The 27613-nt window shown below is 42.2% G+C and overlaps 1 protein-coding gene across 4 annotated transcripts in view; it reads left to right on the forward strand.

Moving 5' to 3' along the window:
• The window catches only part of utrn (utrophin), a 221842-nt gene that overhangs the window by 189466 nt on the left and 4763 nt on the right, over nt 1-27613 (forward strand). For 3 of the 4 annotated variants that reach the window (XM_069657396.1, XM_069657392.1, XM_069657395.1), the window contains 8 exons: nt 547-683; nt 7548-7586; nt 8106-8171; nt 11147-11212; nt 20036-20197; nt 21630-21855; nt 26150-26225; nt 26455-26538. In XM_069657396.1, the coding sequence (XP_069513497.1) occupies nt 547-683; nt 7548-7586; nt 8106-8171; nt 11147-11212; nt 20036-20197; nt 21630-21855; nt 26150-26225; nt 26455-26538 (856 nt within the window). The remainder of the gene's footprint in view (nt 1-546; nt 684-7547; nt 7587-8105; nt 8172-11146; nt 11213-20035; nt 20198-21629; nt 21856-26149; nt 26226-26454; nt 26539-27613) is intronic. The other variant, XM_069657394.1, reaches the window with a different exon arrangement.

A 27613-nucleotide genomic window follows, 5' to 3' on the forward strand; every position in this document is an offset into this window, starting at 1 on the left:
CGTTTAGAAAAATTCAGTCCCTTCACAGCCCTAAAAACAAGTGAGTTAAGCTACACAGGAAGGAGCTCACATAAACACACACTCGCATGTTTACTTGCTTAACGTCTCCTCCAGCTTTGGTCTAATTGTTTTGTAATAGCCGATGCTTCGCTAAAGCTACCATCTTAATTTGCATGGATTAGTCAATAAGCCGAGTGAACTCAATGGAGTCTGTTCACTTACGCACATCTGTCAACTGTGGGAGATGTATATTTGTCTGCGGGTGTGTCTGTGTGTGTGTTTGTCTGAATCCTCTGCAAAGGGATTTTCTCCCCTCTGGTCACACTGCTGCTGTAATTTGTTGTTTGCTTGCGAGGCAGAAAGCGCTTCTGCAGGAGAGACACCTTTGCTAAGTATCTAATTAACAAAACACATTTTCCTCCACACGAGGATGCATATGCTGCGCGTGTGTGTGCACAAGAGACAGCTGAAATGGACCCACACACAAAAAACAGTAATAACAATTAAACTTTCTCTCTTTGTTTCTTTTCCGTCTCTCTCTCGTAGACGACATCGGGCGAGGACATGCGTGATTTCACCAAAGTGCTGAAGAACAAATTCCGATCGAAGAAGTACTTTGCCAAACATCCTCGGCTCGGTTACCTACCGGTCCAGACGGTACTAGAGGGAGACAACTTGGAAACGTAAGTGACTTTTAAGTGTCTTTGGGAAACATGATTGATTGGGCTCAATATGTTGATGTCTGCACCCGAAACTAAATCCACTTTGTTCAGTGTCTGTTGTGCAGCAAGCTGTCCTAAAGTCACAGCAGATGCCTTTAGGCTGGTATTGGGACATACTGTATGTTATGTGATTGCAATTTAAAAGCTAACAGATGAATCAAATCAAATAAATCAAATCCTAAAATTTGGTTGGATCTCTTGAAAGGGGGCGTGACTTAGCGGAAACTGCTATGGAGCTCTACTGAGTTATGTAAGATCAGAACAAGGAGGATGAAGGGGATGAATGGAGACGTATCTGACAACTGACATCCAAACTGACAGCTTGTGCTGCACGACGAGCTTCTCCTGACCATGAAGCCATGGTCAAATGTGGTTTTACATTGGGTTAGATTGGATTGGAAAATCTTTCTTGTCATCAAAAACAGGAGACATAAATGCATACTCCCATGGATGTCATCATGATAGACACAAAGCCAACGGTCCTTCGTATACGTGCAATGGTAACAATGACTACAGCTTCTTTAAAAACCCAACTGCTGATGGAACAATGACCTAAGATATCTGTTGGATTTGGCCCTCCTAGTGTAAGTGAACCTCCTCCCTGTTGGCAGACGTCTAAACTCTGCATGAAGAAGGTGGTGACATATCTTCGAGGATGGCCTTTGCCTTCTGAGTGGCCATGGTCATTAAAGTTAATGTTGACAATCTTTTGGCAAAGTTTAACAATGTTTCCCAGCCTGTTTTTGTTAGCAAAGCTGAGGTCGCCAAACCTGCACATTCAATAAAAGATGAATACAATATTTTTAAAAGCGACCTGTCGACATTAAAATTCCTCATCTTTCTCAGAAAGAACAGCGTCAAAGGTCAGTTTGTCATCAAGGATGGTACCCAAGTATACTGACTCACTGTCTACAGCTGCGCCATTGATAAAAGTTGTGAGTCATGTAAGCTGATTGGCTGAAATTACATTTGATTGGATGAATTTATGTTTATAACCATGAATAAAGATCAGTGTTAATAAAGGCGGTAACACTTAACATTACTGGTGGGCTCACATGCATTTATTAATGCTTAATCAAAGAGGGGGTATCAAGCTGTTTCACATTTTAATGTATAGTTTAATAGTGTTGGATGTTCAGACTTAACGTGGGTGAAGTTTCAAATCTGTAGGTAAAAGTATGTTGGAGTAATCCCCAGGCTTCTCAGCTCAGTCTGCAGGCTGCACTTTGTGACATCACAAAGGGGCAGGGTTCCTTAAAGGGACAGAGCTGACTGAGTCGTCTCAGGCAGAGGCTGTGTGAGGGCCTGCACAGAGCACCAGAGTGAGAAAAATGAAGAGTTTTGTTCATTGTAAATGATGCTAAGCTACTCCACAGGTATCACAGAGTGAAATATGAAGCTTGAAATTAGCATAATACCCCCCTTTAATGAATGACTTGTGAGGAGCTAAGACACAAAATGCTAACCGTTTAAAGGAAAAGGGATTTTGCCTTTAAAGTACTTATAAAGACAAATGTTTGGCATGTCACAAGAGATAACTAAATAATTACCACAGAGACAGAATTAAAACCTGGAAGGCGTCTTCTTTATTTCAAATGGGGCTGCTTGTGACATTACGCTTAAACTGTCTCTTTAAATGGTGCTTCAGTGAGTTTATAAGTGCACTTAAATAACATTAAGAGTTTAAAGAGAGAGATTTAAATAATAATGCTCTAAAATCGATGCTGCAGACGCTGAGTTATCCTGACTCAAGCTCAAAATGCACCGTGTTAGTGTCTATCCTAACAACTCCTCTCCCAACATGTAACTTAATAACTCTTTTTTAGCTTGACAAATCTCCTCAAAAGCCACAATAGACATTTTATATCGGCTTTCACTGGCTGAGTAGTGCTCCCTGTGACTGATTCCGACATGTAAAAGTGCCCTTTAAATGTATCATGCTGTCAAATCTGTCACTCTGTCATAAACACTCTCAGGTACCTGACACTCACACCCACACAGGCTCCTGCTACAGACTCCTGCAGAGTGTTAATTCCCTTCTCAGTTAACGTGTGTATTTACCTGTCGGTCCAATCTTTACCAGGTGCTGTAGCTGCACTGTAGATCTTCTGTACAGCAGCAGCCGCCCCACTGACTACGTGTGATTTATGTCCCTGCTCCAGCCAGCCGTAAATCCCCGCGGAGTGTCGTTTAGCTAGGTCCACATTATGCAGACGCCCCGGGTGGTCTCCTCTTCCCCACCTTCTGTAGTGTGTGGCTCTTTCAAATACCAGACCGCCGGCACCCTCTTTGGCACTTGTATTGTGTTTTGCATTTGACTTAATTTCCCACTCACGCCCTCTTTTGAATTTTATTTCTGCATCTTTTTCGGCACAAAAAACTCTCAGAAATGTTGATGCGTGCACCCAGAATGACTCACCTGTTCACTTGCGATGGATTTTCCCCACATGCAGTTGCACACAGTCATCCTCAGATGGATTGCACTCCCTCTTTCATCTCTCCCATCATCCTCCTCACCTCCCACCACGCTCCGCTCTCACTTCTCCTCCTCTCTGAAAAATGTCTACCGCAGAGATCCCTGACTGATAAATGCCGCGGAAAGTACGAGGAATTATCGGAAAAAAGCAGGAGATCTTTGAAAAATATGGAAGAAGGGAACACTTGAAGAAACTTAGGACTCTTTCATGGACGTTATTTTCACATCTTTTTTAAAGGCAATCTCTGTTCTGAGCTGTGGAGTATCCGCATGCTGCCACAGGCTTTTGGACTGTCTTTAAGATTCGGCTCAAACATACAACCCATGTAAAGAAATGCTAAGCATAACACATTCATTTTAGATGTATGGTGTCACAGCTTCATGGTTCTTGTCATCTCCATTTTCGCTTAAATGAAACTGCGAGCTAAATTGAAATGGATGTTTTCCTGGATTTGGAACAAGGTCTCGGTCTCTGCTTGAAAAGAGGAATTATGCAGATTATATAAACATCAGAGCATTTCCTGCCATAGAAAAATGATTGCGTCAAGATTTCAACCTCAGAATCAAGTGTTTAACCTTGTAAACATCTCCATGTGGTGTTCTTCATGTGCTACAAGACATATCAGGGACAACATAAGCAGTCATCTCCATGGCTGGGCCTGTCTGCTTTTAAACTGCAGTGCACCAAGGGCAGGCTGAACAACACGTTTTTAGAGTGGCAGGGTTTGTGATGTCATAAACTTAAGGAGCCAATCCCGTTAATGGACGGGCTGACGCTATGCATATCATTATGTGCAACCTCTGGCTGAGCGATATGGCCAAAATCCTATATCATGATTTTTTTTTTTTCTGGTAATTTAACAAATAATTAGCCGATATGAAATAACCACATGTTTAATCCTATTTTTGGATAATCCTGTGTGAATTAAATGCCTCATAAATAAAAAGTATTGAGTTTCCCGAGCCCTTTTCTGCACGATAATGTCCATGTTAATAAACAACGCCTCCCTCAATGACTCAATCCAGGTTCACTCCCACGTGCAAGGATTAGACCGTAAAGCATTGTCAAAATGACGCAAAAATAGCCGTAAAGCAGTTCAGCCGCTGGTTTTGTGACATCACGATAGAGACGATATAGAAAAACACATACGATAGACATTTTCATATTGTTTTAACGTTATATGTTATCATATTGCCCAGCCCTAGTGCAACCTATGGCAACCACTTCGCACGGTCATCGTCATGTTTGCAAACTCACTACTGACTACTAACGTTAACGTTACTACTACTAATTACTACATTTAAAGCTAGCTAAGCTTCAACAAGTTGCCACTAAACGATGGCAGAGACGTGTTTTGTTTTTGGCTGTAATTCAAGTTGGAGAGCGATACATGAAATACATTACCATTCTGACACGTGCACTTGAAGCTAATGTAGCAAAACAGAAAAATCAAAACAAGTATTTAACTTTCTGAGTTGGGTGAGCTTCAGGCGCGACGGAGGGGGCTGTTGGAAATGCGCATAGTGGGCGGGGCAGATTTAGGATGTTTTCATGAGGGAGAAGGAGGAGATGCCTCGGGAGGATTTTTTAAAGGTAATTAAACATATTTTGCAGAAAAAACACATCAGACATAATTTATTATTTAAAGCAGAGCATTTTATACGTCTTAAAACATGACTGGAGCTGCTCTTTAAGTTTTAAATACACAACTAACATTATCCTAAATATCCTCATCAAATATTTATCATTCACTTTTTAACAATATTAAGATGAGTCAGCCTCCATTGCCCGTCTTTACAAAGCAAACTTACTAATCTTTAAAGTAGTGTAGCAGCAGAACACAAAATGAGATTGCCTGCTGTATAATTGCCCTCCCTAATGCACTCACTCCTCTCTCTCTCTCTCTCTCTCTCTCTCTCTCTTTTCTTTCCACTCTCTCCTATCACCATTTCTCTTTTTTAATTCCACCCACTCTCTCTTTCTCTCCACCTTGAGAGAGCGAAACACCGCCTACTCGCACCTCCCTCTCAGATCTTTGCTTCATTTCACGGCAGATAGGATTTTTGATTCGTCACGATTATATCTGATAATGCGAAAAGAAGCGCTGTAATGGTTTCCCACTCAGTGCTGGTTTATGCTTTTTTACCCCACCTAATGGGATATCAGGCCTCGCAGGGAGGTTAGCGGGTTTGAACGTGGGTTTGGAAATTAGTGGCAAAACCTTTTTCTTTTTAGAATTCAGTCAAAAAAGAAAATTGTTTTGTTGTTAAACACAATGTCCTGTGTGGATTTCTGCGTTTGCAGGTACAACCGTTTAAAGTGGAATTTATACCGAACTGAAGAGACATAAAAATTCATAACATTTGGGTTTGCTTCAAAAAACAACCCACCAATAAAGGTGTTTAATCTGATCTGGAGCCTCCAAATTACACGCTTCAATTTCAAATCATTTCCAAACAACACCCTCTTACGCTTCTATTTTGAAATCCGTGCAAGTATCTCTCTCACCTCTATCTGAATTTTGCTTTCACACTTTCATACGCGCGTTTCTCTCCCCGTCCCTCTGCTTCCCGTCTTCCTGACAGACAGGTTGAGGTGTCCGCACGGGCCAGGTGGTCTTTTATCCCTGACAGAGTAAAGAGCGGACAGGTACGGCAGAGAGCAGCAGTGGTAGATGTGACAGAGTGACTACAGCAGTATGATGGACTAAATGGATTTTTTTCAGAAACCTTTTAGGGCGTTTAGCAGAAAAACAAACAGGATTTTTTACAAATGCATGAAGAGAGGGCAAAAGACGTCACCTCTTTTGGCAGTTTGTTCAGTTTTTCTCGGGCAGCGCTTCCAAGTTTTCTCGGTTTATTTGAGCAGGCTCCACTCAGGTCATTACAGGTTATGAGTGGGCTTATTCTAATCTTAAAGAGGCCATTACCTTTTTTTGAATTTGTTTCACTTTACCCTGTTTGACCTTATTCAAATCAGCGCTGAATAAAAAGGCAAAACAACCTTGCTTTCTTGTATTTTGAGCATGCTCTAAGACACACTCTCGCTTTCCGGCAGCTCAGACCTTTTACCAGAGGAAATGAAAGTTGAGCAGCGTCTGCACCCTGTTATTGCTCTCGACAAGCCTCCCCATCCAAACACAGTCTTTACAGCGGCCGCGTTTGTCAGACCACCAAGGTCCTCTCTGTCGTGATTCATCCCCGCCCTCTCTGTCCTTAAGTCACCTTTCTTTCACTCATTTTTTCCTCACACACTTCCTTTCCTCTTCCTCTCTGTCTCTATTAAAGAAGTTCTACTGCTGTTTTTCAAGTGCGTCAATCTGAGGGTTAAAGACGTGTCAATGACTGCAGGTTGGACAAATCCATCTACACATTACAACGCCGTCAAATGAAGAGCTGATGCTGACTGTTAACGTCTCAGAATAGTTAGCTCTGTCTCCCCTGCTGACCCCGGACTCCTTTTTTCTCCCCCGTCTGAACCTCCTGCTACATTTCAAATTCTCCTCGCAGCTACAGAAGTGTGACCGCGCTGGCTGCTCCGCTGTGAGAAAAAATAACCCCCACACGGCTCGTCTCCCTGTGAAATTCCCTCCTTTAGCGTGGGAACAACAGCGGGAGGCGAGAGACTGTCAACCTCAACCAATTTCCGCCGGCCTCCTCCGTGAAAACAACACGTTTATTTATGTTTTTGAGATGAAAATTTATGCCCTGCGTCTTTAAACATAGCTGCAATTATAACAAAAACTTTAACGAGACACATGACCGATGTATCCCGGTTGGTGGCGTCATTTGCAGGATTCTTACACAACAAACGACATAATGTCCTCAATAGCAGATTAACTATAAAAACGTCTCTGTATGTGTGTTCGCAGCGCGCTATTTCAGTAAATCCTCATGATATAAATGAGAAAAAGGGGACAGAATTCGGGCCGTATCATTCTGTATGCGGCAGGATTTGTAAAAACCAATTACATGAAGTGTGTGTGACAGCAGAGATGTCAACCGACATAATCAACCCTTCTCCTGTGAACGCTTCCACACACACACACACACAAGCTGGTTACATTTCAGAGACGATGCCAGGTCCACTTACTCACCCTGACCCTTCGGAAACTGACTGTCAAGCGGCACATTTTCTGCGTCACAAATCTGCTTTGAAGCAGTTTTCCTGACATGTAACGGGGGATTATTTAACCCACATGTGTTGTGTATTTTACATGCCTTCCCTTGAGACGCTGTTCCTTCCACTTGTTCCTCCACCTGCTGTGTTTTTCTTTCCAACCCACCGAGTGTTTTTGACCCTGAAATGTTTTGTGGTACCTCCCTCCTTCCCTCCTGTTCTCTTGCAGCCCCGTCACCCTCATCAGCATGTGTCCGGAGCAGTACGAGTGAGTATCTACGCCTCAACCACCAGCAACAGCACCACCGACTCGCCCACCAGACTGGAATGCCTTTTAACCACACCTCCTTTACTCCTCTTCTCTCTCACTCACCTCCGCCCCAAGTCCTCACTCCCCCTAAGCCATGACCGCACTGCATGCCGCCTGCCTGCCTGATCCACTGGCTGAGCATGCAACAGAAAAAACTCACCCACTGTCTCCTCCTCCTCCTCCTCCTCATCACCACCCTCACTCTCTTCCTCTCTAAAGCATCCCACTAGCATTCAGTCGCTCATCCCAGCAGCGGCTATCAGAAAGCATCCACCTGCTCCGTAGATCATCCCGCTCTTCCTATTTCTCTTTTTAGGATCCTCACATTTGTTTTCTAGGTGATGTTGTGAGGAGCCATTAGTCTGTGTGCGTGTGTGTGTGAGAGAGTGTGTGCATGCGCCTGTGAATCCCTGTGTGTTAATGATGTTGTGAGAGCATGCTGAACTCATTCGTCTCCATTACCTCATTCATTTCCAGGCTGTCCCAGTCACCTCAGCTCTCTCATGATGACACCCACTCCAGGATAGAGCAGTATGCCAGCAGGTACGCATTGCATCCTCCAATCATCATCATCATCTCATCATCGTCTCAGATGCCACAAATGCACATAGAAAGAATTGATCACTGCATTTGAATGGTCCGATTTAAAAAGCCTTATTATAAAATAAGGACCCAACTTTTCAAAGACATAACCAGTGTTTTTGAAAGTGCTTGCTTACTCTCTAAGAACTACATCTACTTTTTTAGACTTTAATTTTCCCAGGAGAACTCATTCTCAAGTCTGCAGTTATAATGTGTCACTATATTTACCTTTCTTGTAGACAAGCTTAACAAATATAATCAATATACGATGATTTTCAGAGACTAATTTCTTCTTAAATTTGTTGGAAACTCACATTTTTAAATTTTGTGTGCAGTCATTTAAGGAAAAATTAAAGAATTACTGAATTGTCTTCGCGCTGTCGCCTCACAGCTAGAAGGTTACCTGGTTCGAACCCCGGTTCGGACGAAGGGGGCCTTTCTGTGTGGAGTTTGCATGTTCTCCCCGTGCATGCCTGAGCTCCCTCTGGGTACTCCGACTTCTTCCCACAGTCCAAACACATGCTCGTTAGGTTCATTGGTGACTCTAAAATTGCCTGTGAATGTGAGCGTGAAAGGTTGTCTGTCTCTGTGTCTCAGCCCTGTGATTGACTGGCGATCAGTCCAGGGTGTGACCCCGCCTCTCGCTCAATGACAGCTGGGAAAGGCTCCAGCCGACCCTAAACAGGACAAGCAGTATAGATGATGAATGGATGGTTGAACTGTTGTGATGAGACCCATGATACCGTACAGTAAGACTAAATGGTAAATGGACTGCACTTAAAAAGCGTTTTTCTAGTCTTCAGACCACTCAAAGCGCTTTTACACGACAGGTCACATTCACCCTTTCACACACACATTTATACACTCAGAGGCTGCTATGCAATCTGATTCTAACCATTCACACCGATGGCTATGCCTGCAGAAGCAATTTGGGGTTCAGTGTCTTGCCCAAGGACACTTTCACATGTAGATTGCAGTAGCGGGGGATCGAACCGACAACCGACCCAGGGGTGCTGGTTTAGCTCAGCTGGTAGAGCAGGCGCCCCCGTGTATAGAGGCTACAGTCCTCGACGCACTGATCGCACTTGGTGCATGTCATCCCCAACTCTCTACTCCCCACATTTCCTGTCTCTCTTCAGCTGTCCTATTTAATAAAGTCTAAAGCCAATAAAATAATCATTGAAAAAGGAAAGACGACCGACCACTGAGCCAAAGCCACCCCAGTCACATAAATCCAAATGATGTTAAATGCCGTTTAGTGCCTCTGTGCTTCTCTCGGCGATGTTTCCTGTGTAAACAGCATTTTTTTATTTTGCTATTTATTCTTATTGCACCGTGAAACACGTCTTTAATTCAGGTCAGATTCAAACACAAGCAAACACTTCCAAGATCTTTTGTAAAGGTGACTTTTGTGCGAATGCGAACTTTACAAAGACAGAAAGATTAGATATCCCGTGCGCCACTTAATAAGAGGTAGGTATGGACCATGAGAGCTGCACAAGTGTGACTCTGCAGGTTCCCCTCCGACAGCACCGGAGCTGCTGAAAAACACAACCAACAATCTGTATGTTTCTGTCCTGGACACAAAAGTTTAGTGTAACTTTAAATATGGGATGTCAGCCTGAACTCTTTAATACACACATTGTGAGAAACGCTGCAGACCCAGATACTTTATAATCCTTGAGTGGAGCAGAAATGTGCTGGAGCGGCGTAGTAAGTGTCATGATGTTTTAGGAGGGTATTGTGTATTTATGTTGTTTGCTGTCAGCGAAGGTGCAACAACATTCATAAAATACATATTTGAACAGTGTGTATTTGCTTTGTATTTCTTGTTGTTCTCATACCATTAATGTCAGAGTGTGCTCTGTGAGTGAACCCGGCAAACAAGCAGCCGCCCACCTCTCTTTGCCTGGCGACATCATGGATCTACTGCTGTGATCTGAGCAGCAGCAGATCGCCTGATGGCTGTTTTTTTCGAACACCCACTCCGAGTGATCCCGCTGCGTGCATCAGCACACAGATGTACACAGCGTGACATCTGCTGTGAATCATTACCAACATCACCAAACTAATGTTCTGCTGCGCTGCCGTTGGAAACCTGTCATGTTCCATTCAAAGTTTGGTCTGAATTGTAAGACCCCACGCACTTGCGCTAATCCCATTCTGCCTTTAGAATGAATCCGAAATCAGTCCACGGCTTTGCTTCTCTTAAGGGTTACTTGTGTCACACAGAAACCCAGAGTGTCCTTCCACACAGCTTTAATCGTAAAGGGTCCTCTGATGCAGCCCGCCTCTATCTGGCCCGTAGCCTTCCATCCTTCCATTGGTCACACACCATTAACCTTCGCTCAGTGTTCCCGGCTGCATTGTTTTATCAGCAGCGGCACAGACACGAGCCTTGTGAGAACCATTTCAGCTAAAATATGAATGCAGACATAGATTAAAGTGCAGCTTATAGATTTGCATTGAAAAAATGTGCAATTATCACTTTGTATTTCCTCCTCCATGGTTCAATTTCCTCCTGAAGTGAAGTGTGTTTTTAATCTGCCGGACGGCCCCGCTGCCGCTCCGTTACAGAGTTCGGTAAATGCAGGCTTTGATCTGAGGAGAAGCCTCATTAGCACGGCTGCTTTGTCTGAATATAGGACCAGGGTAATTTAAATATCCTCCCCACTGACGTATACGCATACACACATAACCCCATACTGTAGTCTGTGCATGCACAAAGTCCTGTTTGGCCGTAACTTGGGTCATCTCTCATTTAAGCAGCTTGGAGACTTCACTACATCCGCTGAATTTTAATTGATGTGCTACTGTGCTGATGAGATCTTCATTTGAGGATATTGGTGTTCTGCATTTTGATGATGGCAGTGTTTGAATGCTTCACTTTTAATTTAAATGTCAGTCACTGATGAGAGGTTTTTTTTCTTCCTCAGGTTGGCCCAGATGGAGCGCTCCAACGGCTCTCTGCCCACAGACAGCAGCTCAGCCACAGGAAGCATGTAAGTCTCCATCCATCATTTACAACTGTTTGTTTTTTCTTTACAACTTTCTACATTCCTACAACATCACAACACATTTAATTTGGGCTACACGATACATATATATATATATATGTATTCAGCATTAGCATCACCATGTGCAATCGGACATGCAATGACAGTACGGAAAATACAAAAGAAGTTAAAGATGGTGAGCTTTTATTTTGTAAAGATACCGTCATGAAGCTAGTCATGCCCACTTGCCTTAGAAGACTTAAAGTTACTAAATGATAAAATATATGAGATTTAATAATTGTACATGAATGACACTGGTGGTGCAGTGGTTAGTGCTGTTGCCTCACAGCTAGAGGGTTCCTGGTTTGAATCCCGATTTGGACATAGTGGGCTCTTCTGTGTGGAGTTTGCATGTTGTCCATGCGTGTGTTCCCCCTCTGGGTACTCAGGCTTCCTCCCACAGTCCAAAGACATGCTCGTTAGGTTCAGTAGTGGCTGTAACGTTCCCGTAGGTGTGAGCGTGAAAGGTTGCTTGTCTCTGTGTGTCAGCCCTGTGATTGACTGGTGATCAGTCCAGGTGTAAACCCGCATCTCACCCAATGACAGCTGGGATAGGCTGGGTGTCATGCTGTAACTTTTTGCCGCTTGATTCATAAAGCAGTTGGAGACAGTGAGCTTTTATTTTGAAAAGTTACTGTCATGAAGCTAGTCGGGCCCATGTTCTTCAGAAATGTGTTGTTTTTTCTCTAAACTTGCCTTAGAAGAAGATAGACTTAAAGTACCCAACTGATGAAATGAAAACTGCATGTTTTTGGTGAAATATCCTGTATCATCTAACTGCTCCTTCATTAAACTCTCCAAGTTTCACCAAAAGTCACGTTGTTCATGTTTGTCGATGTTGTCATTATAGCTCTGCGACCGCTTCCACTGCAATGTTTACCTGTCAGGGCAGCCCAAATACTTGCCTCCCCTGCCTCCAGTGTATCAAAACCAGCCCGAGGAATAACGAGGTGTCTTTCCACAATCCTGGAGAGAGATCCAGAGAGGGTTTGTGAGAAATGAGAACGGTTTTTGAGATAGCAGAAGAAGCATGGAGCCGAGGGGAGAGAGACAATGGGATGTGGTTGGATACAGCAGGAAGGATAGGACTTCAGAGCAAATGTAATGGATTAGAGTGCCAACAATGAGAAGTGAGAGTGATTGGTTTCTGGATCTCTGATAACGACCGGCTATCTTTGATCGGAGGAGATGAGAGCTCTGCAAACTTGAATCACACAAAAACAGGAGGGGAGGCTGATGAGAAGTGGGAGCGCTGACGTTTCTGATTGTGTGTGTGTGAAGGCATGTGTATGTCTTCTGCAGGGCGTTCACGTTGGAGGGCAATTCTGTCCTTTTTCCCAACTGAGATCCTAATCAGGGGGATGAGCCCTTGAGGTTCAAAAGCCTTCAGACTTCATAGACACGCTTACATGTGTGTTCAAACAGAAACACACACACACACAGGCGCCGCTTGTCCCTTTTGTCTCTCCCAGATCACAGGTCGACATAGCTTTGAAAATTAGCTTTGTGTGCGCGCAAGTGTGAAATGAATTTGCACATAAAGAGTGCAACAGATACAGAGAGGAAGTGAGTCATGAAAACATAAGTGGCAAAAACAACACTGGACAAGAACAGTATGTCTTAATTTCTGTGAATGTGCACAAGGAGAGCGAAAAGAAATGGAGGGGAAAACGATTTAGAGCGCATCAGTGAAAAGGCTCATGGGAAGGCCGTTACAGCCTTTGAGAATCATGATTGAAGATGAAGTGAAGCATCGAGCTTCATACTGTCTGAGGTTGCATCCCTCGTGCATCACGCGGTCCACTGCTCCCTCACTTCACCTTCACTTGAACTTGCCGTGTTGCGTTGCGGTTTTAAAAACCGAAGGTGTTCGATTGAAGGCTCCTTAACGCTCCCCTTTGCTCGTCAGCTGATCAATAGTCAGACAGAAGAAGAAGAGAAAGACAGAATGTGTTGGGGAGCAGGAAGAAGGTGGATTTATTTTCCTCTCATAGCTGTCGTAATGCAGGACAAACACATTATTCCCTCTCTCTGCTGTTTTGTGCTTTGTACTCCGGCTTATTTAAGAGCGGAAGCCATTATCTCCGCACGGCTCTGAAACAACACCGAGGCCCGCGCGCAGAAGAGAGTAGAGCACTAATGAGGTGAGGAAGATGATGGCTGGATGAAGGCTAATGGGTTTGCCGGCAAAGTGGAAAAAAAAACACACCCACCAGGGCACTTTTAGAACAGAATCAGAGTTTTTGTGCTTTCACTTACTTTTACATCAGTGTCATTTCTGTGATTTGCATTCGGCTTTGCTGCAAAACAACAACAGCTTCAATGTAACAGTGAAGATAAAAGGGCAACATCCCCGAAGAAATGCAACTTTAAATGACAGTCACAAACAAAACTTAAAGTAGTCCAGCGCACATCTTTGACGAGATAGCTTTGTACTCATCAGCAGCGTGCATCCTCTTTTGATCCCACGTTGGATATTTTTAACCATAACACGAACAACAAAGCTCTCAAAGGGGACACAACTAATCCTCTAATTTTTGCATTCTGAATAGCTCCCCCAATTAGAAAGAAAAATTAACCGCATCCAATTTGTGTGCTGTCTGTTGGAGGACGATTAACGCATTAAAACGCATCTTAATTTCAAACGAGAGCTAAATAATGTTGAGATCTTTGAGATGCAAATCATCCGGCTCAACTCCCTAAAAGTGATTTTTAACTGTGTCATAAATGTGATAACGTTCACGTAAATGTTAAGTTGCTCCAATAAAATGTCATTCACTTCAGTCGTGAAGGAAGTATGGGCTGGTTTAAGAGGCCACAGTCAGCCGGTAGCCATTTTTTTATCCCCCAATATCTCTGTTCAAACTTTTAAGGAGGAAGTTACTTTGAAATCCTTCGTAAAAAATAGCACTTTTGGGCTTCATAGATGCTTAAAGCATGAAACAGCCCACTCAGCTGTATCTCGTCTTAAAAGAAGAAGCTTTACATTGTGTTGTCAGACTTCTTAGCTTCATATCAACACGTCTTCCTCTTCCTTTTTAAAGCCTTTGGTTTGGAGTGGTCGATTGTCTCTCCTCTCTTTTCCTAAGATCCATTCTCTTCCGCCTACAGCTGATTTCACCAAAGCCTCTTTGTCTATCACACCACTCCATTCGGCTGTTTGTAAAAACACACACACACGCTCAGAAATGATCCCTGAGCTTGACAGGATAGTGGAAGATGCCTTCCTGGCAGAGATTAAGCCTTGGAAAACATGCATAGTGTAACATGGATGACTGCGTTTGCCAATTACATGCATGTTTGGCTTCTTGGCTTGTTTTTTTCTGATCGTTCAAAGCCTGCAAACACAGATCTGGACTCGGTGCCAGCTGTGCAGCGATATCAATAATTGGTATGTGCGTCTGTGTGAGCTCTAGAGATAAAGAGTGTGTGCATGTGCTTTCAATGCTTGTGTATTTTTGGCCCGCATTGCTTTTATCTAAAGGGAAACCTTAATTAGCAAGTGAGTGTCGCCTGTTTTCCTTGACCTTCAGCCAAAGCACAACTTTGTCATCAATGCCTCAGGACGTCACCAAGAAGCAGGACTCCTTTGCTTTTCTTGTTTCGCCTGGCTTTTCTGTTTGGTTATCTCTCGCTTCCAGTCTTTCCCCGAGCGATGTCCCTTTTTCTTGTCTTTTGATATTTCGCCCTTTAATTCTCCTTTTAATTTATCCAGCCCTTTACTTTACAAACCTCCTTTCATCGTACCCTGTCCCCCCTCTCTTTGTCTTCACCTACTTTCATCATTTTGAGCTGTAGTCTAATCATGTTTTACCTTTGGGCCCAGGCAACCTTCAGATTTAACACTAAGCACAGAGGTAAACATTGAAATACTTTTATTTTGAATCAAGGCTTCCTGAACAATACAGTTACAGGTCATGAAGTTGCTTGAATTTAATGTGATCAGTCCCCAGATGTGGGTAAAAAAGCAAGCTTTAAACGCTTACCAGAGGGAAGGAATGAAAGACCAGTAAGCTCTGTCCCTCTTTGATCCGCTTCATTCTTTTCCTCTTATATCCCTACCTTACTTGTTTTTCTTTCTCCTGCTTCCCTCTTTCTTTGTCACTCATTGTGCCTCTCTGAGTTCTGTCTGAAAGCATCCATGCAGGGAACAAAATAGGCCCAAGGATGGTGCCTTGTGGAACACCACAGACCTTGCGGGGCACCAACAGTTATAGAAAAAGTTGTGTTTGACAAGCATGATTGACTGGCAATTCAGCGAAATTGCATGAAAACAGTATCAAATACTGAGCTGAGGTCAAGTAGAATAAAACTTGAACCATCAGCAGCAGCATTTCAGAACATTTCAGTCCTGTTTGATTTAGTGAGTCTTAAATATACCAGAAAAGCAGTTGGTGTATCTTATATAAATTGCTGAAAATGACCACGTCTCGTCTCATAGATGCATTTTATTGGAGTGATTGTGGTAAGCTATGAAGCTGATAACCCTATTCAGCTCGAGAGGGGCTGCTTGCTATGTGATATATTAGCTAGGCATCAGGCCTGGAGGCTATTGTTGTCGAGTAAAGCAGACTGTAAAAGTCCGTTCAGCCGTGTCCTCGCTCGCCCTCACCAAGCCTGACACTCATATTCACAATGAGCTGCGGCTAATAGCCTCCCCATTCATTGCCATTATTCTCATTTAACTCTGATGCTCTCTTCCTCTGTCATCTCCTTCTTTTATGTTCCATCCTTTTCAGCAAAGCCTGGGCCTGCAGTCCTTTCACTGCGCTTCCTCTTTCTCCCAATATTCCAGAGCAGCTGGTTAGTCAGCCGCCTCTCCTCCCTATAGTCCCCATTTCCACACCAAATGATCCCCCCTTCCTGGTGTCCACTGGGCTCCCCCTGCCAGCCATAATGCCTTCTGCAGCTTCCTGTCACCATGCTACTGCCTAATTGGTCGCCCAGTTTGTGCAGGACCTTTGTCCCAAAACCCCAGAGGACATTACTTCCACCGGCTTTCAAAGTGTCGCTACAGAAACTCACTGTACAGAAAGTCTTTCTTCATCCCTGCGTCTCTTCTCACAGCATACCAATATTTCAGAGACGTGTGTGTGTTGGTATACTGCTGCTTGTTTCAACAGTTAGAGTGATAGATTCCTGTCTTGGCCAGCTTTTTGGACTAAAAATGTAATGAATTACAACATATAAATGAGCATGAATACAACCATAAGAGTACACAGGAAGACTAGGAAAGTTATATTTATTTGAAAAAGGACAATTAAAGGCAGCTTAAACAAAGTTTGGAAGGAACTATGTAAAGGAAATAGAGCTACAGTAGATAACAAAGGAGTGAAATGTTTTGTTTAATCTGCAGAAAGGTTCAGAGCATATAAAGTTCTTTCTAACAAAGTTTAATTGTCTTTTATCGTTCGTGCCTTTCTTTTTAAGTTTTAGGAAAATGTTTAAAAGCCCATTCTTAAAGAAAAGACACTCTAAACTTGTGTTTTTAATCACACAAGGAGCTTAGGCTAGTTAATGATAAAAACCCTTTTCTCCTCAGCGTACATGGGAAGCTGCTGCCTTGGCATATTGTTCTTTGAATGTGAAAAGAGGTGAAAGCCTCGTTATGCGTGGCTTTCATTAGCTATCCACTCACCCCAGACCTCGGTCATGAAATGGTATAATTCACGTCATCTTCGAGAAAGAAAAGGCCTCCAGTTCTGACCTCTCTCATTATGCGTGTGGTGATAATAGCATTCTGAATACTGTGTGAAAACCCATTGATTGTCTCCTATGGTGAAATTCAAGGCTGTCTGAGACATTTCAGTTTGCCAGCTTGCTCTCCAGAGCCTATTTGATTAACTTCCTCATTATAGCCAAGGATTATGCACTCAGTTATGGTCTGGCCCTGATAAGAGTGTGTGAACCAAGTTAATGGCGAGTCACTGTGTACTTTAAAAGGTGCCAAGCGTACCTGCCAGGATATGACCGGTGGAAGTGTGGCTTAATGTGCGGCACAGTTTTCAGCTCATAGAGGTCAAAAAAGTGTTTTGTCGCTGGGAGCAGATGACTTCACAGCACAAAGAGCACATAACGAGCCAATCTACACACACAGATACGTGCTGATAGTGGATTTTTATGTGTGGTCAGTGCTATCAGTGATGTAAAGGAAGTTGCATCTACTCCTGTAGTTTTCTTTTAGTAGTAGCATGATTGTGATCACTAAGGTAAATGCTAAGAACTTGGTGTGTAGCTATTACGCTTCAAAGTCTGACAGGGCACGAAACACAAGCAGTCTGATCATAAAATTGATTTTAAGTTAACTAAAGTTTGACTTATTTGGGAGTCAATGAATGTTAAGAGTAAAGTCATTCTTCAAATGTCCTGTGCAGGCTACCATAGTTGTGCATGCAAATATTTTCTGTGCCGTGGTGGATTATTAGTGACATTTCTGCTTCGCTCACTTTGTTCTTACTGTCAAATTAAGTACTTCTCATACTCTTGCCAACTTCTAGATTTTTTGTAAACACTCCCATTGCCTGCAGACTTTTTCTCCCCCTCATTAGACTTAGTTTTAGCCATGTTACCATGTTCCCAGATCTCAGTGACTACTCTGGTGAGTAAAATACGGTCATAAGAGATAGAAACACTGGGGAAAGCTGCATAAATAAGACCCTAGTTGTAATAAAATGAAGAGTCCTTTTAAATCTCAGTATATAAAGATATAAGGAGTAGCAAAGCTTCTCTCTGTCCTGATATGTTGTTGTGTAAGTCCACGGATATTTATTTTAATGTGACTGTAGGATATACGTGACAGAATGACAGCGTCAGCACAGCTGGTGTTTCAACATCCTGAATCCATAAAAAATGTCAAAATAGAGTCAGAAGTGGAGCCACCGTTGCACTAAACTTTCTCATCCAAACTCCATTTCAAGCTGTCAGACTTGCTCTGGAAATGACAGTGACTTCAGCAATGGAAAGCTGTTTTAAATATCAGTCTGACACTTTTTTTTTCTTTGCGTGTGTAGTTGTCAAGTCTAAGTCTTCAAGGCCCAGGTTGTGTTTTAGAAGGGAGGTGACAGCTGGGCGATGGCGAGACCTGCCACCCCCTCTCAGATCACTTAGATTGCAAAGACGGACACGTACATACACACTCACTGATACACGGCAGCCTTTACTCCCTCTCTCCCTCCATATCTTTCCATCTGTCTGCCAGGCTTCATCTCTTCTCTGCTCCCTCCATCTCCGCACAGCCCTCTCTTATTGCAGTTATCAGATAATAGAGACTGACACATCTGTGTTGCACCGGGGAATGTGGATCTTACAGCGTAGCAGACCTACGATAGCTGAAGGTCTTATATCATGGCAGGCACCACAATCCTTGTTTAGACCAGCGGAATGGAAGCTCAAGTTTTTATTTGTTTTTACAGCAAGACGGCTTTTTCCCCTCATATTGTTACAACCTTAAGATATTTGAAGCCCTCTGACAGTGGTTCATAAAAAAAAATGATATGCAGTCCCATGATATTGCGTCAATCTTGCACTTCATTGGTGATCTACAGGGCTGCAGTTCATCTGCAGCTGTGCTCAAATGTAGAGAACTAGCCATATCCTAAATGGAAATTGCAGTAGTATTTGGCAAAAATGGACTCAAGTCATGCACTAAATATGTTTGGGATTTTGGCATATGCTAAATAATGTTATAAATGTATAATTTTCCTGAGAAAAGTCCATAAAATTGTCAGAAAGACGGACACATAGACAGCAGGTGGTTGAAGCTAGCAGGCGAGTTAGCCACGGTTAAACCTTAAACAAAACTAAATTTACTTAATTGTTTTTTCCAAGCTGTTCTTCTCTTAGTCATGTCTTGATTGTAATGACAAAAAAGTCTTGTTAATTCACTTATTACACACATAACTTAATGAGGCTGCAGCTAAACACAGAGCTAAAACCATGCTTAAGACAGACACATAGACAGCAAATGGTTGAAGCTAGCAGGCGAGTTAAAGTTTAAAGTCTAAAGTTTAAAATGTACTTAACAGTTTTTTCCTAGCTGTTGTCTTTAAGGATGTCTTAATTGTAATGACAAAAAGTCACTTTATTTAGAGATACATAACTTAATAAGGCAGCAGCTAAACACCTAGCAAAAACACTGCTAAAGTAAGCTAGCTTGGCAGAGTAGCATCAGACTCCACTATAATGTATGCATTTTTGTGTGCTTGAGCTAGCTTTACATCAGATATTTGAATGGTTTCATGTACAGATTTATGTACTAGTTTATATTTACTAGACTAGATTTATTTATTTACTACTTTATTTTTAGCATACTTTAATTCGTAGTGGACGAAAGACGCTAAGAAACAGACATTTAGTCCTATTAGCTACAGTAATTAGCATGAAGTAATTTTATTTAAAAGATGTTCAATTTAACAAAAACAGTTGAATATGTGTTTTGTATATTTTACTTGCATAGTTACTGTGGGTTATGAAATTAGGTATTTAATGAAGACATTAATAATATTGTTTCTGTTGCCATCATGAAAACGTGAAACTTTTCACAGCTGCTGCTGTTACTCTGCTTTTGTACAGCAGTTGTTGTTCTGTGGTAATATCTTCTGTTTATTACCGTCGTTATCATAATTCTTCTAAACTCCAGAACATTTTTAGTTAAACAAGCGCTGCACAAAAGACCTACCTTCCCTAACTTAACAGAAGGTGAAATTAGCTGACTAACGGATTATATTTTTAGACTCCTCACTCATCACATTTACCTTCACTCTCCCACAGGGACGACGAGCATGCCCTGATCCTGCAGTACTGTCAGACGCTAGGAGGGGAGGGCTCCCCCTGCAGTCAGCCCCAGAGTCCTGCCCAGATCCTACAGGCCGTGGAGAGGGAGGAACGGGGCGAGCTGGAGAGGATCATAGCTCGTCTAGAGGAGGAGCAGAGGTAAGGCTTTGAAAATGTCCATTAAAAAAATGTAAGCGTTGAAATAAGTTCACAAAATGTGGGGAAAATATCACTCATATTTGGACAGTCTTTTTAGGATGGAAATCCATATCTGAGTTGTGATTTCAAGACCAAAAAGAAATGAATCAAACCAAGATTACTGAGATGCCCATTTTAGATTGAAGTATTTTTATGTTTATCCTTTTCTTTTCTGAGTTGCTCTTTCGTTTACTCAAAGCTTCTTTGTGTCATTTGAGTCCATCCCACACTCCAGTGCACAATGAATAAACACACACACTTCCCGCACCTCCACTCTGCCTCACACGCCAAGCCTTTCCCCGCTCTGATTAGTAAATGGAGATGGCTTAGAGACAGAGTCACTGTACAATCTTCAGTTGTATAGGTGCTATTTCCCCAGCCGGTCTCTCCACTGGAGTGATTTACCACTGATTACACACACACACATACGCACACACACGTACACACAGCCGCTGAAGGAGAGCAAGGAGGAATGTGAAAGCTTTACTGCCAGATAAATGCCAGCTAAAGTAAAGCACAACAGCTTATGGCTCTGAACTGAGAGAGAGCAGGTGAGGTAAGAGATGCAGCAGGGGGTCCTTATGTTTGTTTATTCACTTTAAAGAGGATTTTACTGGGAGAGCAGAAAGCAGAGGTAAACATTTTGTGTGGCACCACACAGTGGATGTTGACACAGGAGCTTTTAAATGCTCTTCTTGAGAGTCTTTCAGTGATATTAATAATTAAAAGGAAAAAACAACAGTATTTCATGTTTGTTGAATTTATGTGTTAACTGTAGGAAGTGCCACTCAAGAGAGAAATCCTTCAAGGACAAGCACAGCATTAATGTATATTAAACATGGCAAAGATATGTAATAATAACAATTAAGCCCAGCTCTCAAGAACACGAATCCTCTCATCTATTTATGCAAGACTCCCAGGAATGCAGCATGCTCAAATTAATGGTTACACATGCCCTACGACTAAACAAGTATGTAAAATATTAAACACATACGTACATTCATATGTATTTGTGCATACAGAGCATGCACAAATATATATGAATACTTTATTTGGACTTATATAAACACAAATACATGCACAGATACTGTACATACAAAACAGTTACAAAACCATGTGCACAGTGTAACCTATTTTCATGATCAAAAGTAATGAGGACTGTACAAGAGGAGAGGGGCAACTTCTACCAACCAGAGATGACTTTAGTTCCAGACTGACAACTTCTGTGTTCAGACTGCACCTTACCAGAAATATTGATATATTCCAGGCCAAAACATCAGAATAATATTCTGCTAGATAGCGATAAAGCTACATTTCACCAATTGTCCAACCTTTGCCAGGTAACAGAAGTAAAAGAAGAAGTACCATGCTGTGTTTCTAACCATTCTTTCAGGACCCTGCAGAGGGAGTATGAGCAGCTAAAGGAGCAGCATGGCCAGCGAGGGCCCCCCGCTGGAGGCCCCTGGGAGTCGGAGGGTCCCGATGAGGCCGATCTTCTCGCGGAGGCCAAGCTGCTACGACAACACAAGGGCCGGCTGGAGGCCCGCATGCACATCCTGGAGGGACACAACAAACAGCTGGAGTCTCAGCTGCACCGCCTCCGACAGCTACTGCACCAGGTGACAAAACACTGACACAAAGTTGTTAGCTACAGGAGTAAGAGGAGACTCATAGACTCATACATATAAAAATCCTCAGTCATCACAGAGAAAAAGGGATTCTGGGTGGTTCCTTGTCAATGTGGCTTTCTCCTTGCAACTTCAAATTGGACTTGTTTTAAATAGATTCAAACTGTCGCTGTGAAGAGGCCATTTGCAGAAAAATGGTTGTCGTTTTGGTGCTTAGCAGACAGAAAACAACACAGAAAAGGACCGAGTGTGAGTGGTTTAATCACATTTACGTGATATAAAGGCAAGCTTGAAGCATTTGTTGCCTTGAAAAAGAGGAGTTTTTGTGTAAGCTTTGACAGTAACATGGGACGACTACAATTTCTTTCCATTTATATGCAGTAAAACAGCAAAAATTAAAGCGAATATGGAGCTGGAAGGGCTGTTTCTTGTACGTTAAAAAAGATACAGATCTTTTGTTCAATTAAAGTATTCTCTCAAAGTCATTCAAATACATCAAGGACATAAATGTGTACTATGCTCCTAATTACCCCCTATATATACTTCCACACATATATGTAAACAAGCTTACCCATTCATTTCTTTATCCTGCTGTGCCTTTGAGCAACCAAACCTTCTCATCAATGCCCAGATTAGATCCTAATCACATCATTACCATTCAATCCTGGTGTCCAGCATTCCTCTCCAGTCTCTCTATCAATAGCCTCCACATTTGTGTATGCCCGGTCTAATTGCTCGCTGAGGTTGGATCGTTTGTGCCAAGTGAGAAATGCACAAAACCCTGCAGCCAAACAAACAGCCATCCCGACAAATCAGACTGAGCAAACACAGCAGCAGGTATTGGCTCTGCGGAAGCACTGTAATGACTCACAACAAATATGGCCTGAGGAAGGCGGCTGATGTGACTCGGCAGATTTTTAATGGATGGAGATTAACATTTTGAGGGGGGAAAAGTTGTTTTTGTTCCCAACTTTCAGAATATTTCCTCCATGTTTAGACAGTAGCTGTATAGATGTTGGATGATTTGAATAAACAGTATTCAACTTCATATTTTAGACGGTGCAAGTATCAATACTACAATTTGGAAATACTCCTTTATCAGTTAAAGTCTTGAATCTTGAAAAGTAAAAGCATTTTTGATGTATTAACATTTTTGCCCTTTTACTTATTTCCCCCTGTTTTAGACTGTAGCTGAACATACAGGATGCAACTTTTGGACAGTGGAGGTTAGAGGGTGGGACAAAATATCGATAAGACAGTTTATCGTCTCCCTGACAATGGGCCACGTATTTGTATCGCATTGCGTAACATATCGCGTTACATATCGTATCATATTTTGTGTTACCCTCCAATTCCCACCCTTAGTGGACGTACTGTAGGGCTGGGCGATATGGCCAAAATCCTATATCACGATATAGGATTTTTCATATCTCGATAACGATATATATCCCGATATCTCATGTTTTCTGGTAATTTAACAAATCATTTGTCTAGGTTATATGAAATAACCACATAGTAAAGCCTGTTTTTGGCTAATCCTGTGTGAATTAAATACTTGACAAACAAGAGAACTGACTTTTCGTTTTCGCTTGTGCTGAGCCTGAGTCCTCTTCTGCACATTGTGTGTCCGTCCTCTCCATGTCAACAAACAGCGCCTCCCTCTGTGGCTCGCTCCAGGTTCACTCCCACATGCAAGGCTTAGAACGTCAAGCGTTGTCAACATGACTTAAATATTGCTGTAAAGCAGTTCAGCCGCTGGTTTTGTGACATTCCGATAGAGACGATATAGAAAAACGCATACATATCATTGCATATCGTTCTGACGATATATATCGTCATATTGTGCAGCCCTCAGTGGAAGTACCATTACCACAGTTTAGAAATATTCCTAGTAAAAAAGTCTTAAATCTTGAAAAGTAAAAGTATTAATGAGGCAGCAGGACAGAATAATATTACAATAAATTATATTTTTGGACTATGATTAATGATATATTTACATTTAAGCAGGTTTTTATGGGTTTAAATGGTCGACTTAAAACTTATTTGACTACTTTATAAAGTCATAATTTATTTATAAAAGTATCATAATTTGTAATTCTTAGGTTTTGAAAATATATTTTAACCTGAAAAGTAACAAAAAGCTGTCAAATACATGAAAATATGGCCATTTTTCCTTGTGTGCATTGACTTCAGCATGACAAAGTGTTTTCTCCTATGTGTTTATTGTCCCATAATTCATTCTGAAAATGCAAATATAACAGCACACACAGCTACCTTCATCCCCACAAACATTCCCAATCCGCCTAATAAGAACTTCTGTTTCCTGACATTTAAGTCCCTGGTGTCCTGATATGTCAACATGTCTCTCCATCAGTGTTTCCGCCGGGCTGCAGAATAATAAGCCCAGTCAGCTGGATAGCACACATTAAATTCACACTGCTGAAGGCTGACCAAAGCCCTGACCTTAGCTATTCTAAGACGAGCCTCCAGACGCCGGCCAAGCTCTGGAGACGTTTCCAACATGTTAGCCTTTACGAGCGCCGGAGGCAGCGGGAGATGAAGGAGAGGAAGAAAGAGAGAGGGGGGTGTAGAGGGAGGCAGCATTGATTGGATTTCTTGCAGTTTGAGAAGCTAAAGGGATTGTGGGATTCTGCTGTTAATGTCACCAGACATCAAGTGTCAGCTTCTGTGCAGCAGAGCGATCAACAGTTTTTAAGTTGCACTGTCCTGTCCTTATTGATCGATTTAGATACTGTTTGGTTATGTGTTTTTTTAGGGTAACTGGGCTTTTATTTTGTTGGATCAACATATTGCTTGTTACATCAAACTTTTCTTATTAGCTGTGACTTCAAGTCTTCAGTTTTGATTGATTGATTGATTTAATTCCTTATTGTGTTGCACATAAATAATATAACCGGCCCCAAACAGGCTTACAAGCCAGCATGCCATATCAAAATAAGAGTCCAGAAACCAAAGTAGACACATAGCTGTGTCCCAATTCAGGGGCTGCATCCTATTTGGAGGCCAATTGCGGCACAGCGGCACGTCGAAGGCTGTGCCACTTCGATGGCTCCCTTAGATGCGGCCGACAAACGCGTCCTCCTTTTCCCAGGCCACAAAGGATCCATCGGGTGCATCCTTCACGGCCCAACCTTTCCCAGACAAATGTTAACAAACAAAAGGGGCCTTTAAACAAATTATCTTTAAACTAATAGGTTAAGTTAGGTGATGTTAGTGATGATAGCTAGTTAGCCTGCTAGCTACCTGTTGCCAGGTGACAGGAGCTGCGTTTGGTGACGCAAACAGGAAATCCTCCGTAGACCAGACATTTCAGTTCGGCCTTGGCGGTCTACGTGGGCTACGAATGACTCGTCCTTTGAAGGATGCAGCCCCTGAATTGAGACACAAATGTAGATTACAAAAATAATATTCCAGAAATAAACCAACGTTTCTTCTGAGCTTAAAAAACACAAGTGGCCAACTTATTAGCATTCCATTAAATTACTTTTCATTATATGAGTTATAAAAACTGAAGAGAAGAATGAGATAATAAATTATCTGTTTATCCTTGGATGTCTGTGTACATGCCTAAACTTTTCTTTGGGACCAATTTATAAAGAAGATATGAGCATTTACTGAGAAACAGTGAGACAATCTGTCCCAGACGAGGCCCTCTCAGACACACAGCGAATATAAACATTGCAGAGGTTATCTGCATTCACTGTCTGCTCCTTCAGCATTAATGGCTGTCACATCAGCCTCTGCTGAGATGGATTTCCAAATGAGCGGCTCAGCTACAGGAGAGAAACCTGTTGATGGAAAGGCGTGGGGACAAATAAACATCTTACGCTTCAGTGAAGACTCATATTGTTGCTTTAAATGTGGACTCAGCATATATTGTTGCTTGTTTTAGACACAGGGAGAGCTCTTCTCTGATGGTGCTGTGCCTTTAAATTCCATTATTCATGTTTGCAGTTCAGGAATTTCAATATCATAACTCTGTGTTGGACAATTAGTTATTACCACTAACACGTCCTCTGAGGTCTATGAATGTGATTGATACAGTAGCATGTTTAACTGGAGCCGGGACACTGGCTCAGACGAGATGAGAAATGTTGTTATACATGTAACAGCCTCGTTGTGCCGCCCTCTGGTAGTCCCTTGTCTCCTCTTGCCTCTGTGAAGCACGGCTAATTCTGAAGTTGTCAAGTGGATGCCAAGCGAAATAATCATGTTAGAATAATGGAGCTTTTTTTCCCCCCCTCTCTCCCCCTCTCTCTCACAGCCGGAGATGGACTCAAGGGTAAATGGCGTGTCCTCTCCCACTGTGCAAGATCGAGGGCCACTTACTGAAAACTCAGGTGAGACACTCAAGTTGAAAAAGGACTTGCATACGCATACACAAACACTCACTGATGGTGATAAAAGATGTGTCCTTAAGATATCAACATGGCGATTTACAGCCTTCAGCAGGTACAGTAAAAGTTTGAAGCTCACGACACAGAAAAAGAAAAAATATTCTTATGGTACCATGTTAAAGTGCGTATGTGGTAACTGAAATTCAATTTGTGTGTGTATGTGTGCGTTCAGATGAGCTGCTGGACTCCCACAACAGCAGCTCTGACCTGGCAGATGTAATGGAGCAGATTAACAACTCCTTCCCTGCATGCAGTCGTAAGTTTCCCTCTCCTCCTCCTCCTCCTCCTCCTCCTCCTCCTCCTCCTCCTCTCCCGCCGTGTCGTCCTCCTCTCTGACGGCAGATTTGTGTTTCGCCAGAAGGACGTGGTCAGCAGAAAAATAGTGCATGTCACTCTTTTAACTGTTCACACTTAACGCCTCACAGGGTAAATGAATGTGTAGCTTACGAGATGTGTGTATTTGGTAGACTGGTACCCTGCTGTTACAGCCTATTGGTTTAGTTGTAACAGTGAAACACACTTCCTAAATGTAATAGCCTCAGAGTTCAATCAATACATTTTTCTAGAAGGATTTGAGGAAGTCAGGAAATAGTGTAAACATCACAGTTTTTGATCAGCCATAGTTTTCTAAAATCCTTGACATATTTAAATCACTTGTACTATATTCCTACCAACTGTCCAAAAGCCAAACAGACTCAGTTTACTGGAAGTTGATAAAGTTTTTAAAATTCAGCTTGAAACTTGACTGTGACAGTGAATCAGTTATCAGAATAATTAATGAGCCAATTAACTTTCAGTCCATTATCTGATAAAAAGACTAATGGCTGCAGCTCAAATGTTCGCCTCTTTTCTCATCTATTTCTGCTGTTTTTATGAGTATATTATACAGGATTTGGTGGATGTGTTTGTGGAAAAACACCAAGTTAAAAGCTCATGTGAGGAGTTTTTCACTGGTTATGAAACAGACTGAAATTAATTCTGATTACTCTTTATGACCTTCTAAAAGCAAACCAGAACATCATTGACTAGATTGATTATTTCTACATAGTCATTTTTAATGCCTGAAACTGCTGGCGAGGGGGTAGGTGTCAGACGAAGCGATTACGCTGCCTTTGTTTACTTTTTACAGGGCAAACATTTAAAGTGAGTGCAGGATGAGGTTTTTGTGTTAAAAATCACCACTTAAACATGTACAGGACAAAATCAGCAAAGAGATAAGAGGCACGACTTTGTCCACAGGGGGCGCCAAAATCAACAAACCAAAAGTTCCTCACAGGAGCTTTAAAGAAAACCAGTCCTTGATAGTCCTTGTTCTTGTCCACCTATTTTTT

The sequence above is a fragment of the Semicossyphus pulcher genome, unplaced genomic scaffold (genome assembly GCF_022749685.1).
Source record: "Semicossyphus pulcher isolate SPU_LCO1_2020_fin unplaced genomic scaffold, fSemPul1.0.p SCAF_11, whole genome shotgun sequence".
In the NCBI taxonomy this organism is placed as follows: Eukaryota; Metazoa; Chordata; class Actinopteri; order Labriformes; family Labridae; genus Semicossyphus; species Semicossyphus pulcher.